General features: G+C 43.5%; 1 protein-coding gene and 1 non-coding gene across 3 annotated transcripts in view; both read right to left on the reverse strand.

Annotated features, from left to right (window-relative positions):
• shtn2 (shootin 2) overlaps window positions 1-14,327 on the reverse strand; it is a 40,447-nt gene that overhangs the window by 14,049 nt on the left and 12,071 nt on the right. The window contains exons 1-9 of one of the 2 annotated variants that reach the window (XM_042327144.1): window positions 6,276-6,567; window positions 5,327-5,376; window positions 5,094-5,154; window positions 4,770-4,864; window positions 4,315-4,495; window positions 3,925-4,022; window positions 3,751-3,832; window positions 3,553-3,647; window positions 1,420-1,566 (exon numbers count right to left, since the gene is read on the reverse strand). In XM_042327144.1, the coding sequence (XP_042183078.1) occupies window positions 1,420-1,566; window positions 3,553-3,647; window positions 3,751-3,832; window positions 3,925-4,022; window positions 4,315-4,495; window positions 4,770-4,864; window positions 5,094-5,154; window positions 5,327-5,376; window positions 6,276-6,309 (843 nt within the window). In that variant the 5' untranslated portion in view covers window positions 6,310-6,567. Of the gene's footprint in view, window positions 1-1,419; window positions 1,567-3,552; window positions 3,648-3,750; window positions 3,833-3,924; window positions 4,023-4,314; window positions 4,496-4,769; window positions 4,865-5,093; window positions 5,155-5,326; window positions 5,377-6,275; window positions 6,568-14,327 lie in introns of those variants that run through there. The other variant, XM_042327145.1, reaches the window with a different exon arrangement.
• trnal-cag lies at window positions 10,092-10,174 on the reverse strand. The gene has a single exon. It is a non-coding gene; the product is annotated as a tRNA-Leu (tRNA).

Genomic DNA, 14,327 nt, shown 5'->3' on the forward strand with positions numbered 1-14,327 from the left:
GATTATGTTATAATGCTGTTATTGCATCAAATGGTTGTTTTATGCAACAGAATAAGCGGTTGTTATAACGCTCATCTATGCGTGTTCTACTGAGGATGGGCCTCTGGAAGATTTACAATGTCTTTGGGGATACCGCATTCCAGAGCATGAGTTAATGTTTCTGTTCTATACGGTACCAGGGAGAGATGACCCCAGTATGGAATTGGGGGGCCAGACACTGGTCTCTACACAATGAGTTCTCATGTTTTTACAGCAGAGACTGTCTGCTGTGAATTATAAGTATCTTTCATACAAATCTAAACCTTGTGACCCATTCCATACATCTGTTGCGTGTCATATAGACTGAAGGAGGATGGACATTGCTATAAAATGCTGTGGCTCAAACCAGCTCTTTGAGTTCTCATTGATCACCTCCAGGGGTGATTACCAACCAGCTTCATTACTGCACTAATTAAATAATGAAGTTTGATTGTTTTGAAGAAATCTTAAAAGTCGCTTCTTTTGATTACAATAATTCCACCACAAAGGTCAAGAGCCATGCGTCCTCTGAAACACGACTCTGCCAAGCCGCACTGCTCGATTAACCTGGAAGCCAGCCGCACCAATTTGTCAGAGGAAACACTGTTTAGCTGGCAACTGAAGTCAGCTTGTAGGCGCCTGGCCCACCATAAGGAGTCGCTAGAGTGCAATGGCACAAGGAAATCCCACCCCTAACCCAGACAATGCTGGGCCAATAGTGCGCCACCTCATGGGTCTCCCAGTCACGGCCGGCTAGGATCGAACCCGAGTCTGTAGTGACGCCTCAAGCACTTTGATGCAGTGCCTTAGACCGCTGTGCCACTCGGGAGACCTAGACCTATACATTTAAATGTAACCTATTCAGATCCATTGCTCAGGTATTATACGCCAACAAATACACTGTAGTTTCTTTTTTTACCCCCTTTTTGTGATTACAATCTTGTCTCATCCCTGCAACCTCTCAACAGGCTTGGGAGAGGCAAAGGTCGAGTCATGCGTCCCCCAAAACATGGCTTAACCCGGAAGCCAGCCACATCAATGTGTCAGAGGAAACACCGTTCAACTGATGACTGAAGTCAGCCTGCGGGCGCAAGGAGTCGCTAGAGCGCAAGTAAAGCCCCCCCCCGGCCAAACCCGGATGACTCTGGGCCAATTGTGCGCCGCGTTATGGGACTCACGGTCACGCCTGGTTGTGATCGAACCCCAGGCTGGAGTGACACTGCAACACTGCAATGCAGTGCCTTAGACCACTGTGTCACTCAGGAGGCCTAATATACTGTAGTTTCAAAGAGACTCGAACATTGTCTCTCACTCACTCACTCACTCACTCACTCACACATACACTCTCACTCACACACACACTCTCACTCACACACACACACACACACACACACAATCTACCTGGTTTCGGTAGTAGCGTTGTATCTCCTGTAGAGTACTGCTGATGTGGGCCACCTGTTCCAGAGCATGTTGGAGCTGGAGACTGGTCTGTGAACTCTGCTGCAGCACCATGCTCTGTCTCTGGGTCTCCTTCTGCTTCACCAACACCTGCCAGTCAGTCAATCAATCCATCAATCATGAATCAATCAATTGTCAATCATTCATTTGCTTTTTCATATTTTGTTTTGGATGTGCAAGAGTTATGTCCAGCATACAGTCATCAGAGGTATGACTAGTGGAAAGGGGTGGTATGAAGTCAAATTAAATGAATATGGAATCCCATACAGAATGATGCCAAATTCCCTTCCAGCAGCATAGATAAAGCTGTAATGTGAAGCTCTAAATGGTCAAATGATAGTGAAACTAGGTTTAACAAAACCGTTACAGTCAGAGACAGTGAGTTTAGGAATTGAAAGTCTGTGAGTCACTTCAACTTTTGGCTCCCACGAGGTCGAACACAGTGAAAGTGTCGCGACAGCAGTCATCTGTGTGTTTGACTACACATCATCATTACAGTTAACAAAACAACCAGTCCCATATTTACTCCCAATTACCCTGGTGTAAGCACTCTAAAGTCCCTATAGCACAAGGCTACTTTCACACAGCTAGGGACCAAGTAGGGAGTGCTGTTTGACAAGGGAAAGGGGCTGCTGGTTTCCACACAATATGCACGCACGCATGCACAGACACACACACACACACATGCTTAGCTAAGTTATTTCCTATTTGAGGCCCACATCATTATTATGCAGCACGACACATGCGGAGAGAGAAGACCTATGAATGGGGAGTGTGTTTTCAAAACATGTGAAAGTAGACAAGTAGAGGCTTCATACACACACACGCACACACACACCATCAAACAAATAATGCTTCGCATTGCATTAAGAGTAAAGTGGGCTGAGTTGTGTGGTTGTCTCAGAACAGTAGGGGTCCTTTTCACAGGTAAGGATCCCTGCGAGGCGTCCCATTATGTGCCTGTCTGGCAAATAGCGAACAGCGTGCACAAAGGCGACAATTGCCAGCATTCAATGTAAAGTGTCAAGCTAAAGGCGGGGTTGTGTTTAAAGCTATAGTCCCCGTTCTCAAACTGCCGCCGTGATGGATGCTCATTATAAAGGGGGGCTCTAAGAGGGAGACTACTTTTGTTGTCCTCCTAGACGCCCGTAAAAAATAGAAGGAAAAGATAGCCACCTTTGTTTACAACAGGGCCAGCTGGGGAAACGTGAGCTGTGTGTGTGTGTGTGTGTGTGTGTGTGTGTGTGTGTGTGTGTGTGTGTGTGTGTGTGTGTGTGTGTGTGTGTGTGTGTGTGTGTGTGTGTGTGTGTGTGTGAGTGTGTGTGTGTGGATGTGTGTGTGTTTACAAAGTGACCAGCCTGCCTGTGTCCCTTCCTTGTCACACCTCTTTGTATTTTTGTGTGTGTGTGTGTGTGTGTGTGTGTGTTTACAAAGTGACCAGCCTGCCTGTGTCCCTTCCTTGTCACACCTCTTTGTATTTGTTTGGCTAATTTGTCCTCTTTAATGAATACAGAATGAATGGGTGTATCTACCCCACCCCCTCCCCACAATATGCCCCCTGTCTGAATGAGGAAGTGAGGAAGTAGCCCTGCCCTCCCTCTGTCCAATGCTCCTCCATTCACTAGGACTGCCCCCGGGGCCCTGGTTGAGGCCACTGCTGCTCCTTGTCTTCCTATGGCATGCCACCTATAGGAGTGTGAGATGGGTGCACACTCGCACGCACACACACACACACACACACACACACTGAGAAAACAGAAACACATACGCATGTACACAAAATGCACAGAAATTAAATACACAAACGGAAACACATACGCATGTACACAAAACGCACAGAAATGAAATACACAAACAGAAACACATACGCATGTACACAAAACGCACAGAAATGAAATACACAAACGGAAACACATACGCATGTACACAAAACGCACAGAAATGAAATACACAAACAGAAACACATAGGCATGTACACAAAACGCACAGAAATGAAATACACAAACGGAAACACATACGCATGTACACAAAACGCACAGAAATGAAATACACAAACCGAAACACAGGGTTGTGTACCTGGTGAGCGAAGACCTCGGCGTGCTGTCTGAGACCCTGTTCCAGCTCCAGTTTCTGACTGATCTCTGTGAACTCCTCTGTCACTAGCTGGGATACTACGGACCCACATACACATAAAACATTGAATGAGACTTTGGTATGAGGTGAATGGAGCGTATATCATGAGGAACACTGATATGTGTCTGAGTGGGGTCTCACCTCTCTTCATCTTATTCATGTTCTTGTTCTGCTTGGACAGTTTCTTCAGTATGGCCTCTTTCTCCCCAATCTCTAGGGCGAACTGCGTGGCACATGTAGAAGAGTGGGAAACAATAAATACATATAAAGTTTTACTTAGTACACACACACACACACGCACACACTGCTATCTACCTGTTCTTCGAGCTGGCTCTGCTCTCTCTTCAGTGAATCGACCTGCTCACACAACTGCATCTTCTCCCCCAGCAGCTGTTCCACTGAGGCCTGCAGCTCTGACCATGATGGAGTGAGAGAGAGGGTGGGTGGGGGAGAGAGAGCGAGAAAGGGGGAGAGAGAGGAGGAGAAGGAGAGAGAAAGTGAAATGTGAGAGAGGAAGATAAGCAGGTATCTTATATCTCTTTACATTTTCTTGGTCGGTCGGGTAAAAGTACAATATACAATCCTCTCAAATCTCAATTCTATTGCCTTGTCATACTGGTATCTCTCACTCATGTTCATACATTATACAGTATGTGTTCGGGATGGTAGTTGTTGTGTATGGTGGATCTCAGAATGTCTCTATACCTCTGATCTGTGCCTGTCCTTGCAGCACAGCCTCCTCACCGCTGTCCCCATCAGGGTTGGGGTCGACCCCCTGGTCAGACTCCAGGTCAAAGGTCATGGTGGCCATGTATTCAGGAAGCTTAGGGAGGAGTGGCAGCAGAGCTTGGCTCCTCCTCTTCAGAACCTTGTTCTCTTTTGTCACCTTTGTGTTCAAGGAGAAAGATATCTGTTAAGAGCAGTGTTATTTATTCCACAGGGCATGCAGGCTTTTGTTCCCGCCTAGTAGTGATTCAACTTATGAACTAATCATTGAGCCCTTAATCATTAGCTGACTTGTCTGTGTTAGTACTGGGCTGGCACAAAACTTGCACACCCAAGTGGGACACTGATTGGTTCAGTGGATGACATGACTGAGACATTCTTTGGAGTTCCAACGCTGTCGCATGACGAACTACAGTAACCACAATACACCCCACCTTGACAGCGAGGGCCTCTGCACTCTCCCTGCAGGAGCGTTCAATCTGGAACTGCATCTCAAGAACATCCATCTCCTTCAACAGCTGAGAGGATACTGAGGAGAGAGGGGGAGAGAGACAATGGGAGTGTGGAGAGAGAGAGAGAAAGAGAGAGAGAGAGAGAGAGAGAGAGAGAGAGAGAGAGAGAGAGAGAGAGAAAGCTGGTATTAGGCTGCTGGATGAATACACTCCTACAATGCGTGCGCATTTATTCTCATTACGGAAGCTTCATTGGAAAGCTGAGCTCCCACCATGTAATCAAGGACGTTGACTGGTGCAGCTCACCTTCCTCCATCTCAGACAGCTTCTGACTGGCCTCATCCCTCTGCTTTTCCAGAATCTCACACTACAGGACAGATCAAACAAACAGACACATGATCAGAGAAATCAGTCACATCTTACTTACTTTTTATTGCATAAGAAAGTAAATAAACAACGCGCTTGGAGTTATTAGTATAAGATCTTGGGGGGGGTTCAATAGAGGAACACTGGGGCATCACAGATGCTATTGAAGATACCTGAATATCTCCTTCATCTTCAAAGGAGCAACTGCTTTCTCCACTCGAAGCTGAGAAGATGGAGAAAAAGTTATTCCAGAACAGAAACTAAATGTTCAGTTATTACAACTCTGAATCATGAATAAGTGGTCAATAAATGAGGAAGAACGACATTCAAAACCAAATGAGTCATGTTTTCACTACAGATGTTGGATCTTAATTTGAGCCAGTTTGCTACAGCAGTAAAAATAATTCTGCAGCAACAGGAAATGTGAATTATTATGTGGATTAAAATGAATGGACATTTTAGTATGGCATGATGCAGTTTTCATATGGGAAAATCAAGTCTGAAATTTCAAAGTGGCAAATTACAAACGTCAGAAGCCTTTTTAAACCTCAAATACACTACAAGTTTAACATCAAATTAAGATTTTTTTTTTACTTCTGCAGTACTTTACAGGCCCTAAAAGAGGAAGCTCCACCTTCTGTGAGAATTACAGGAAGAGATTCCGGAAGTCTCACTTGAACAGGGATCTGAACCATGCCTTTCCCATAACCACCCAGGATTATAACTAATGAAAGCATTATTAACACATATCCTACCAAAAAGGTTAACATGCTACTTTTATGCAAAACATTGAAATGGAACATAGGCTATACAGTAGTTTATGGGACTGGCCTGCGCATTAGCCATATACAGTACCTGCAATAATGGGTAGGCTTTGTCGTCATCAAGCAAAGCTTTACACGAGGTTAGGGATATCAGAAATATTTCCATAAATCACGTGAAATATCAGATAGTCACTTAAGTATTTGTCTAAATAAGTCCATGACACCTTTCTCACTTCCACATTCATTTACCCTCAAGTGCAGACCTAATTTCAAACAACAAACGCTGTAAGTAAGATATGGAATTTGGACCAGTTGATATACCAGTTTAATAATACCCCTGAATCGTTGAGAGTCTCACCTGCAGCAGTGCTGTTTTCCCCTTGGAACGACATGATTACCCAGCTAGCCTCCGGTTCTTTCGCCTCTGGTTCTATTGCCTGTGGTTCTATAGTCTTTGGTTCTATAGCATATGGCTCTATAGCCTCTGGTTCTAGCCTAAGGTTCTATAGTCTTTGGTTCTATAGCCTCTGGTTCTACAGCCTCTGGTTCTATAGCCTCTGGTTCTATAGCTTATGGCTCTATAGCCACTGGTTCTAGCCTCTGGTTCTCTGACTCCCTGACAACAGTCTCCTTGTTCTGTTCTGACTCAGGATCTTACTCCGCCTTTGACCAGCACACACATTCCCACAAACACACACACCCCCAGTGTGTAGGAAAGGGAACCGAAAGTCTTGACTTGAAGTGATACAAGACGGGGAGTTGTTCACACATACTCATACCAGTAGTGAAAAAACTATAATTGTGCATATTTTAGTCATTTAGCACAGGGTTTCCCAAACTCCGTCCGGGAGCCCCCCTCCTGAATGTAAGTTTTAGTTTTTTTCCCTAGCGCTACGCAACTGATTCAAATAACCAACTCATCATCAAGCTTTGATTATTTGAATCACCTTTGTAGTATTAGGGCAAAAACCAGACCAAGAAACCCTTATTTAGCAGACACTCTTATCCAAAGCGACTTAAAGTGGTGAGTGCATCCATTTTTTCCCCCCTCTTCTGGTTCCCCATGAGGGTCAAACCCACAACCTCGGTGTTGCGAGGACCATTCTCTACCAACTGAGCCACACAGGTCCACATTTTAAGGTTAGGACCACTACATTGAATTCTTCCATCCTAACATTGTCATCGATGACATCTCTGCATGTCCTTAAAAGATCACCTTCTTCCACTAAACACCTGAAGTCTCCCCAGCCTCAGTAAGAAATTGTGCACTCCAGTTGACATCTCTAACGGGGATACTGTCTTTGTAAATCTACAGTAAAATCAAAGTGTGTATGTCAGGAGAAACCATTCCTGGTATCTTCATATTACAGTAGAGGAACATATTGTGTGCGAACCAAATGGCACCTTATTCCGTATGTAATGCACTACTTTTGAACTTGGCCCATTGGGCTTTGGTCAAAAGTAGTCCACTAGATATGGGATAGGGTGCTATTTGGGACACAACCCTTGACCTCTGTTTGCAGTCTTAACAGAGATCTGCCATTAAAAACTTTTAAAAATCATCCTGGAAATGACATGACATAGATTGGGAAGAGGAACCCTCAATTATTCACACACACACACGCACGCACGCACACACGCACACACACACACACACGCACACACGCACACACGCACACACACACACACACACACACACACACACACACACACACACACACACACACACACACACACACACACACACACACACACACACACACACACACACACACACACACACTATTCTCCCCATGTTATTTATTCATAATCCCTAGAGTGGATATTGTTGTTTTTAGCAGCACACAACTTCACAGGGACCAGGCCCATATCTGGTAAGGGCAGAGACCTCAGTTCCAGCCCTGATGTTCAGATTAATAATAAAACAATGTGTAATAAATACCAGCATTGTGAAGGGAAAGACTGAATTCAGCAACAATCAACCCAAAAAGAACAGTACTGACTGTCATACTTTTCAGCAGTAGAATGATTTTCCAGTACTGATAGACTGACCCATGGCGCTACTTTAAAACTGGTTGGATGGTCTCATTCGTCATCCTGAGAGATTGGGTGTGGTGGGACGCTGCAGCACTTAGCCTATGTTCTCTCCGGGAGAGTTTTTATTGTGAGGTTTTTGTGAGAATGGATTGCAGCGGCCTGGGTAGCGTAGCTACATTGCAACCAAACGTCATTGTGAACGTCATTACTTTGCAAACAGACCCACAATAACCATGGCACAAATATAACACAAAACTAGAGGGAGTGGGACACACCAATAGGCTACCGTTGGAAAAAACAATATGACTATCTATGAAACAACTCGTGCTTTTGATTTATCAAACATGCGTTTACCTCATCTCTTACACAATAAACCATTGTAAATGTGCCAAAATGTTTGGGGGTTTTTAACACAGGTTTCTAGATCAATAACAAACATTTATGGTTTTGATAAATGTGATTTTGATCACGATGCGCCCCCCAGGCTTGTAGATCTGTCTGTCACCGTGGATACGTGGCCCCCAGGCTTGTAGATCTGTCTGTCACCGTGGATACGTGACACTTTGTTACATCAATTACAGAAGGGTGATAAAGGTGAAATTGTCACATAATATCATGGCTGTCTGTTGGCATTAGCAGGGGACATTATCCCTGGGAAAGACTTGTGGAGCACTACTGGGCGCATAAACAAATATGTGGAACAAATAGGTGGAGAGAGCATAGTGAGGTGTAGGCCTGACCTTAGTTGACCTGCTAGTTATTAAAAACTGTTATATGATGTTTTTCCTGAATCACTAATGAGTTGGTAACATTTAACACAAAGAAAGGCTAGCACAGTTGAATATAGTCACAAAGTCACTATTAGCCTACCCCCCCCATACACATTGTCAATCGAAAGAATCTGACCCATCCACCGTTCTTTTTCGCTCCTATTTGTACGTTTTGTAATCGTTGTAAAGACTGATTCCATGCATTAGAGCATTACCTATCTTTTATCAAAGCAAACCATTGTGACACATTCGATTCATTCTTTTAAAGCCATAACCATCATGGAATTCATTTAATAAAATGTTATCGCTTTGGATGGATCACAAGGTATCCACATCGGGGGAAATTGTGAGGAAAATATTTTGATAAAATATGTTCAGAATTATTTCAGAACTATTCATGGTTCTACACCTTTGTGGTTGATAAAAGGCATGCCATTATAACAATTGTTAGAGGTTGTCCATGGCCAATTTCTAGAAGTTCCATAAAATGGTTTAGTTTTACAATTAGGCTGTTCGACCAACTCATCTAATATTTTTGCATACGAAATAAGACTATTTACATTGATTGCTGCAAAATAAATATACATGTTGTTGCTGTTTTCAGATGTTTTTTGTTAGATGTATAACTATATATTTATACATCTTTGTTTATTGAAACATGAAAAAAAAAATATATATATATATATGAAAATACTTTTTTACATCAATACGTTCAAATAAACGATTTATGAGATTAATAACTATACAAACATTTATTCAGACAGTGCAACGATCGTCTTCGTGAGAAAGAGAGGAGGACCAACGCGCAGCGTGGTAAGTGTTCATGATGATTTTTTAATAGAAACGAACTGAACACTGAAATACAAAACAATAAACGATGTGAACAAAACGAAAACCGAAACAGTACCGTGTGGCCAACACACTCACACGGAAACAAACACCCACCAACCAAAAGTGAAACCCAGGCTACCTAAGTATGATTCTCAATCAGAGACAACTAACGACATCTGCCTCTGATTGAGAACCATACTAGGCCGAACACAAAAACCAACATAGAAAAACAAACATAGACTGCCCACCCCAACTCACGCCCTGACCATACTTAAATAAAGAATAAAATAACAGAACTATGGTCAGAACGTGACAGACAGACTGGTGAAGATATTGGCCTACACCAATTATTGCAATAGTTATTGCACAAGACAAAATATGAATTAATTATAATTCTGAACTTGATTGATTTCTCATCTTTATGTTGATTATGTAACACGAATAAATGTTGCGCAATGAAACGAATAGAGGTTAAGAAATACGAGAAATTAGCTTTATCATTCTATCTCTTTTCTCAGAATTTGCGCAAAAGTATTTGTCAGAAGTGGGATTCGAACCCACGCCTCCAGGGGAGACTGCGACCTGAACGCAGCGCCTTAGACCGCTCGGCCATCCTGACACAACGATCTATTCAAAATGTTGCAAACATGATTGCTTTTGATCAGCACGTGTTTTAACACACTGGGTTTGTTCATCCTTTTGAGAGTCTGAACATTGGCTTTATATGATCAAAACATATATTAGCGAATGTCTCTGCTAGAAATGTTTACGTTGGGAATCAACACTGGGGTCTATCTGGCGATTTCAGAACCGACTTCAATGGAATGAGATATGTTACTACTGGACTAGACTAAAAACGTGCTACGATGGATCATTCTTTAGTTAATAAAATAAATGAACCCATTTTCATGTTCTATTTTTATTATAGGCCAACATGTTCTATTTTTAATAACAGGCCTTCCATGTCTTGTTTTTGACTTCACCATTTGGATGCCATATGGACTCAACATCAGGGGTGAGAAGTTGCATTGTTGGAGAAATGATCTTGTGAACCGTTTGTTTATTATCTCCATCATGTCTTGTCTGGGCCAGCTAGCCTTAAAGGGATAGTTCAGCGATTTTACATCCATCCTCACTTGATGTATTCAGACTCCTCACAACAAAACAACTTATTTGTTATCCTCAAATCTCTCCATTACTCAATCATCTGGGATCCTAACCCGGCCCTGCCCATAGATTTACCCCTAATATCAACATGGTGTTATACATGTCTATTTACAAGCACAGATGTGATGCATCTTATGCCCAAGAGTGAGAGAGACAGAGAGAGAGAGTACGAGAGATATAGATGGAGGGATGAACAGGGGGTGGGAGATGGCAGAAGGCAGGAGGGAGAGAGAGGGATATAGAAGAAGAGAAAGAAAGAGAGAAGGAGAGAGAGAGAGAAAGAGAGATCGAGATGGGGATAGAGGGTTATAGATCGAGATGGGGAGAGAGGGTTATAGAGGAAATAGAGGAAGAGAGTGAGAGACAGAGAGACAGGGATAGAGAGACAAAGACAAAAAGAAAGAGAGACAGAGAGACAGAGAGACAGAGAGACAGAAACAGAGGAAGAGTGTGTGTGAGAGAGACAGAGAGACAGAGAGACAGAGAGACAGAGGGATGGGGCCAGTACGGTGCAGCCACAGCGGCAGCAGAATCTGTGTGTTGATAGTCTGTGGTGATAATACAGAACTCACTGGGTGTAGGGGATAACGATCTGATACCTTGCGCCGATTGAGGACACACACACTCCACCCAGCATCTGGCATCTGTGTGTGTGTGTGTGTGTGTGTGTGTGTGTGTGTGTGTGTGTGTGTGTGTGTGTGTGTGTGTGTGTGTGTGTGTGTGTGTGTGTGTGTGTGATTACAAGTTGTTGTTTATTGCTTTGTATGGAGGCAGCAGGCCATGGATGAACTAGGGCACAAGGCGAGCATCTGGTGGTGCCAACTGCAGCTGGCTGGCTTATCATAGTCATGATACTAGGACTAATACCCCAGATAGCTATGGGTTCGTTTGGGAAGAGTACATCAATGTACAGTATACAATGCATTCGGAAAGTATTCAGACCCCTTCCCCTTTCCCACATTCTGTTACGTTACGTTTTCTTTCATCAATCTTTTTGCAAAAGATAAAAACTGAAATACCTTATTTACATAAATATTCAGACCCTTTGCTATGAGACTCAAAATTGAGCTCAGGTGCAACCTGCTTCTATTGATCATCCTTGAGATGTTTCTACAAGATTATTGGAGTTCACCTGTGGTAAATTCAATTAATTGGACATGATTTGGAAAGGCACACACCTATCTATTTAAGGTCCCACAGTTGACAGTGCATGTCAGCGCAAAAACCTAGCCATGAGGTTGAAGGAATTGTCCATAGAGCTCCGAGACAGGATTGTGCCGAGGCACAGATCTGGGGAAGGGTACCAAAACATTTCTGCAGCATTAAAGATCCCCAAGAACACAGTGGCTTTCATCATTCTTAAATGGAAGAAGTTTTGAACCACCAAGACACTTCCTAGAGCTGGCCAACCGGCCAAACTGAGTAATCAGGGGAGAAGAACCTTGGTCAGGGAAGTGACCAAGAACCCGATGTTCACTCTGACAGAGCTCCAGAGTTCCTCTGTGGAGATGAGAGAACCTTCTAAAAGGACAACCATTCCTGCAGCATTCCAAAAGGCACATGACAACCCACTTGGAGTTTGCCAAAAGGCACTTAAAGGACACTCAGACCATGAGAAACAAGATTATCTGGTCTGATGAAAACAAGATTGAACTCTTTGGCTTGAATGCCAAGCGTCATGTCTGGAGGAAACCTGGCACCATCACTAAGGTGAAGCATGGTGGTGGCAGCATCATGCTGTGGGAATGTTATTCAGTGGCAAGGACTGGGAGACTAGTAAGGATCGAGGGAAAGATGAACGGAGCAAAGGACAGAGAGATCCTTGATGAAAACCTGCTCCAGAGCGCTCAGGACCTCCGGCTAGAGCGAAGGTTCATCTTCCAACAGGACAACGACCCTAAGCACACATCCAAGAACGCAGGAGTGGCTTCATGGCAAGTCTCTGAATGTCCTTGAGTGGCCCAGCCAGAGCCTGAACTTGAACCCACATCGAACATCTCTGGAGAGACCTGAAAATAGCTCTGGAGCAATGTCCAACCTGACAGAGCTTGAGATGATCTGCAGAAAAGAATTTGGAAAACTCCCCAAATACAGGTGTGCAAGGCTTGTCGCGTAATACCCAAGAAGACTCGAGGCTGTAATCGCTGCCAAAGGGTCTGAATACTTATGTTAATGTGATATTTCCTTTTTTGGAGGGGGTGCAGATTGATGAGGGGGTCTGAACGTAACAAATTGTTGAATAAGTCAAGGCGTCTGAATACTTCCCGAATGCACTGTAATACGTAGCACTCACTCACTTTCTGTCAGTTAGTTTATATATTATATTTATATATTATTTGTCTGTTGACAAGTAATCATTAACACATACACACACACATGTGGACATGAATGAACACACAAACACACACACAGTCACACACAAATACACACACTTCACTTCACCTGCCATGCCTTGCCCTGATCTGCCCTGCCTCTCTCAACAGTGATGACAGTCTGATAGGATTATCCAGATTTTGGCAGGACCACAGCTGCAGATGACTGAGAAGCTACCCTGCAGAAGTCACCCAAAGGTCAATGGGGTCACGACCCCCCCAGGGCAGACAGGACACAAGACAACTGGCAGGGGTAAGGAGAGGAGGAGGGGGGAGAGTGGCTTGGAGGAGGAGAGGAGGGGATGGCTCAGTTAGAGCTAAAGATAGAGCATGGATGAACAAGGATGAGAAGAAGTGAATGGGAGGATGATACGATATAACATCTTTTATGCCTGATGGTACTGGGAAGTACAGTAGAGAGTGAGGGAGGGAGAGAGGGAGATAGGAAAGAAAATGAGGGGAGAGAGGGAAGAGAAAAAGGGGGGAGAGAGTGAAAGGGAGGGAGGGATAGAGGAAAGAGAAAGAGAGAGAAAGGGAGGGAGAGAGCAAAAGAGGATAGTAGAGGGAAGAGAAAGAGAGTGATAGAGAGAGAGAGAGAGAGAGAGAGAGAGAGAGAGAGAGAGAGAGAGAGAGATAGAGAGAGATTGATAGAGAGAAGAAAAAAACATAGCCTTGCTATTGAGAAGAAGAAGACAGACTATGTGCACAATGCCCACAAAATGAGGTGGAAACTGAGCTGCATTTCCTAACCTCCTGACAAATGTATGACCCTATCAGAGACACATATTTCCCTCAGATTACATAGACCCACAAAAAATTTGAGAAAAAAAAAAATCCAATTTGATGGACTCGCATTTTTTTTTTTTTACCTTTATTTAACCAGGTAGGCCAGTTGAGAACAATTGTCATTTCCAACTGCGACCTGGCCAAGATAAAGCAAAGCAATGGGCCAAAAACAACAACACAGAGTTACACATGGGATAAACAAACGTACAGTCAATAACACAATAGAAAAATCAATATACAGTGTGTGCAAATGTAGAAAGGCAATAAATAGGCCATAGTGGCGAAATAATGACTATTTAGCATTAACACTGGAGTGATAGATGTGTAGATGATGATGTGCAAGTTTTTTTATGTTTTTATTTCACCTTTATTTAACCAGGTAGGCCAGTTGAGAACAAGTTCTCATTTACAACTGTGACCAGCCAAGATAAAGCAGAGCAGTGTGAC

Source organism: Oncorhynchus tshawytscha, linkage group LG09, assembly GCF_018296145.1.
Source record: "Oncorhynchus tshawytscha isolate Ot180627B linkage group LG09, Otsh_v2.0, whole genome shotgun sequence".
In the NCBI taxonomy this organism is placed as follows: Eukaryota; Metazoa; Chordata; class Actinopteri; order Salmoniformes; family Salmonidae; genus Oncorhynchus; species Oncorhynchus tshawytscha.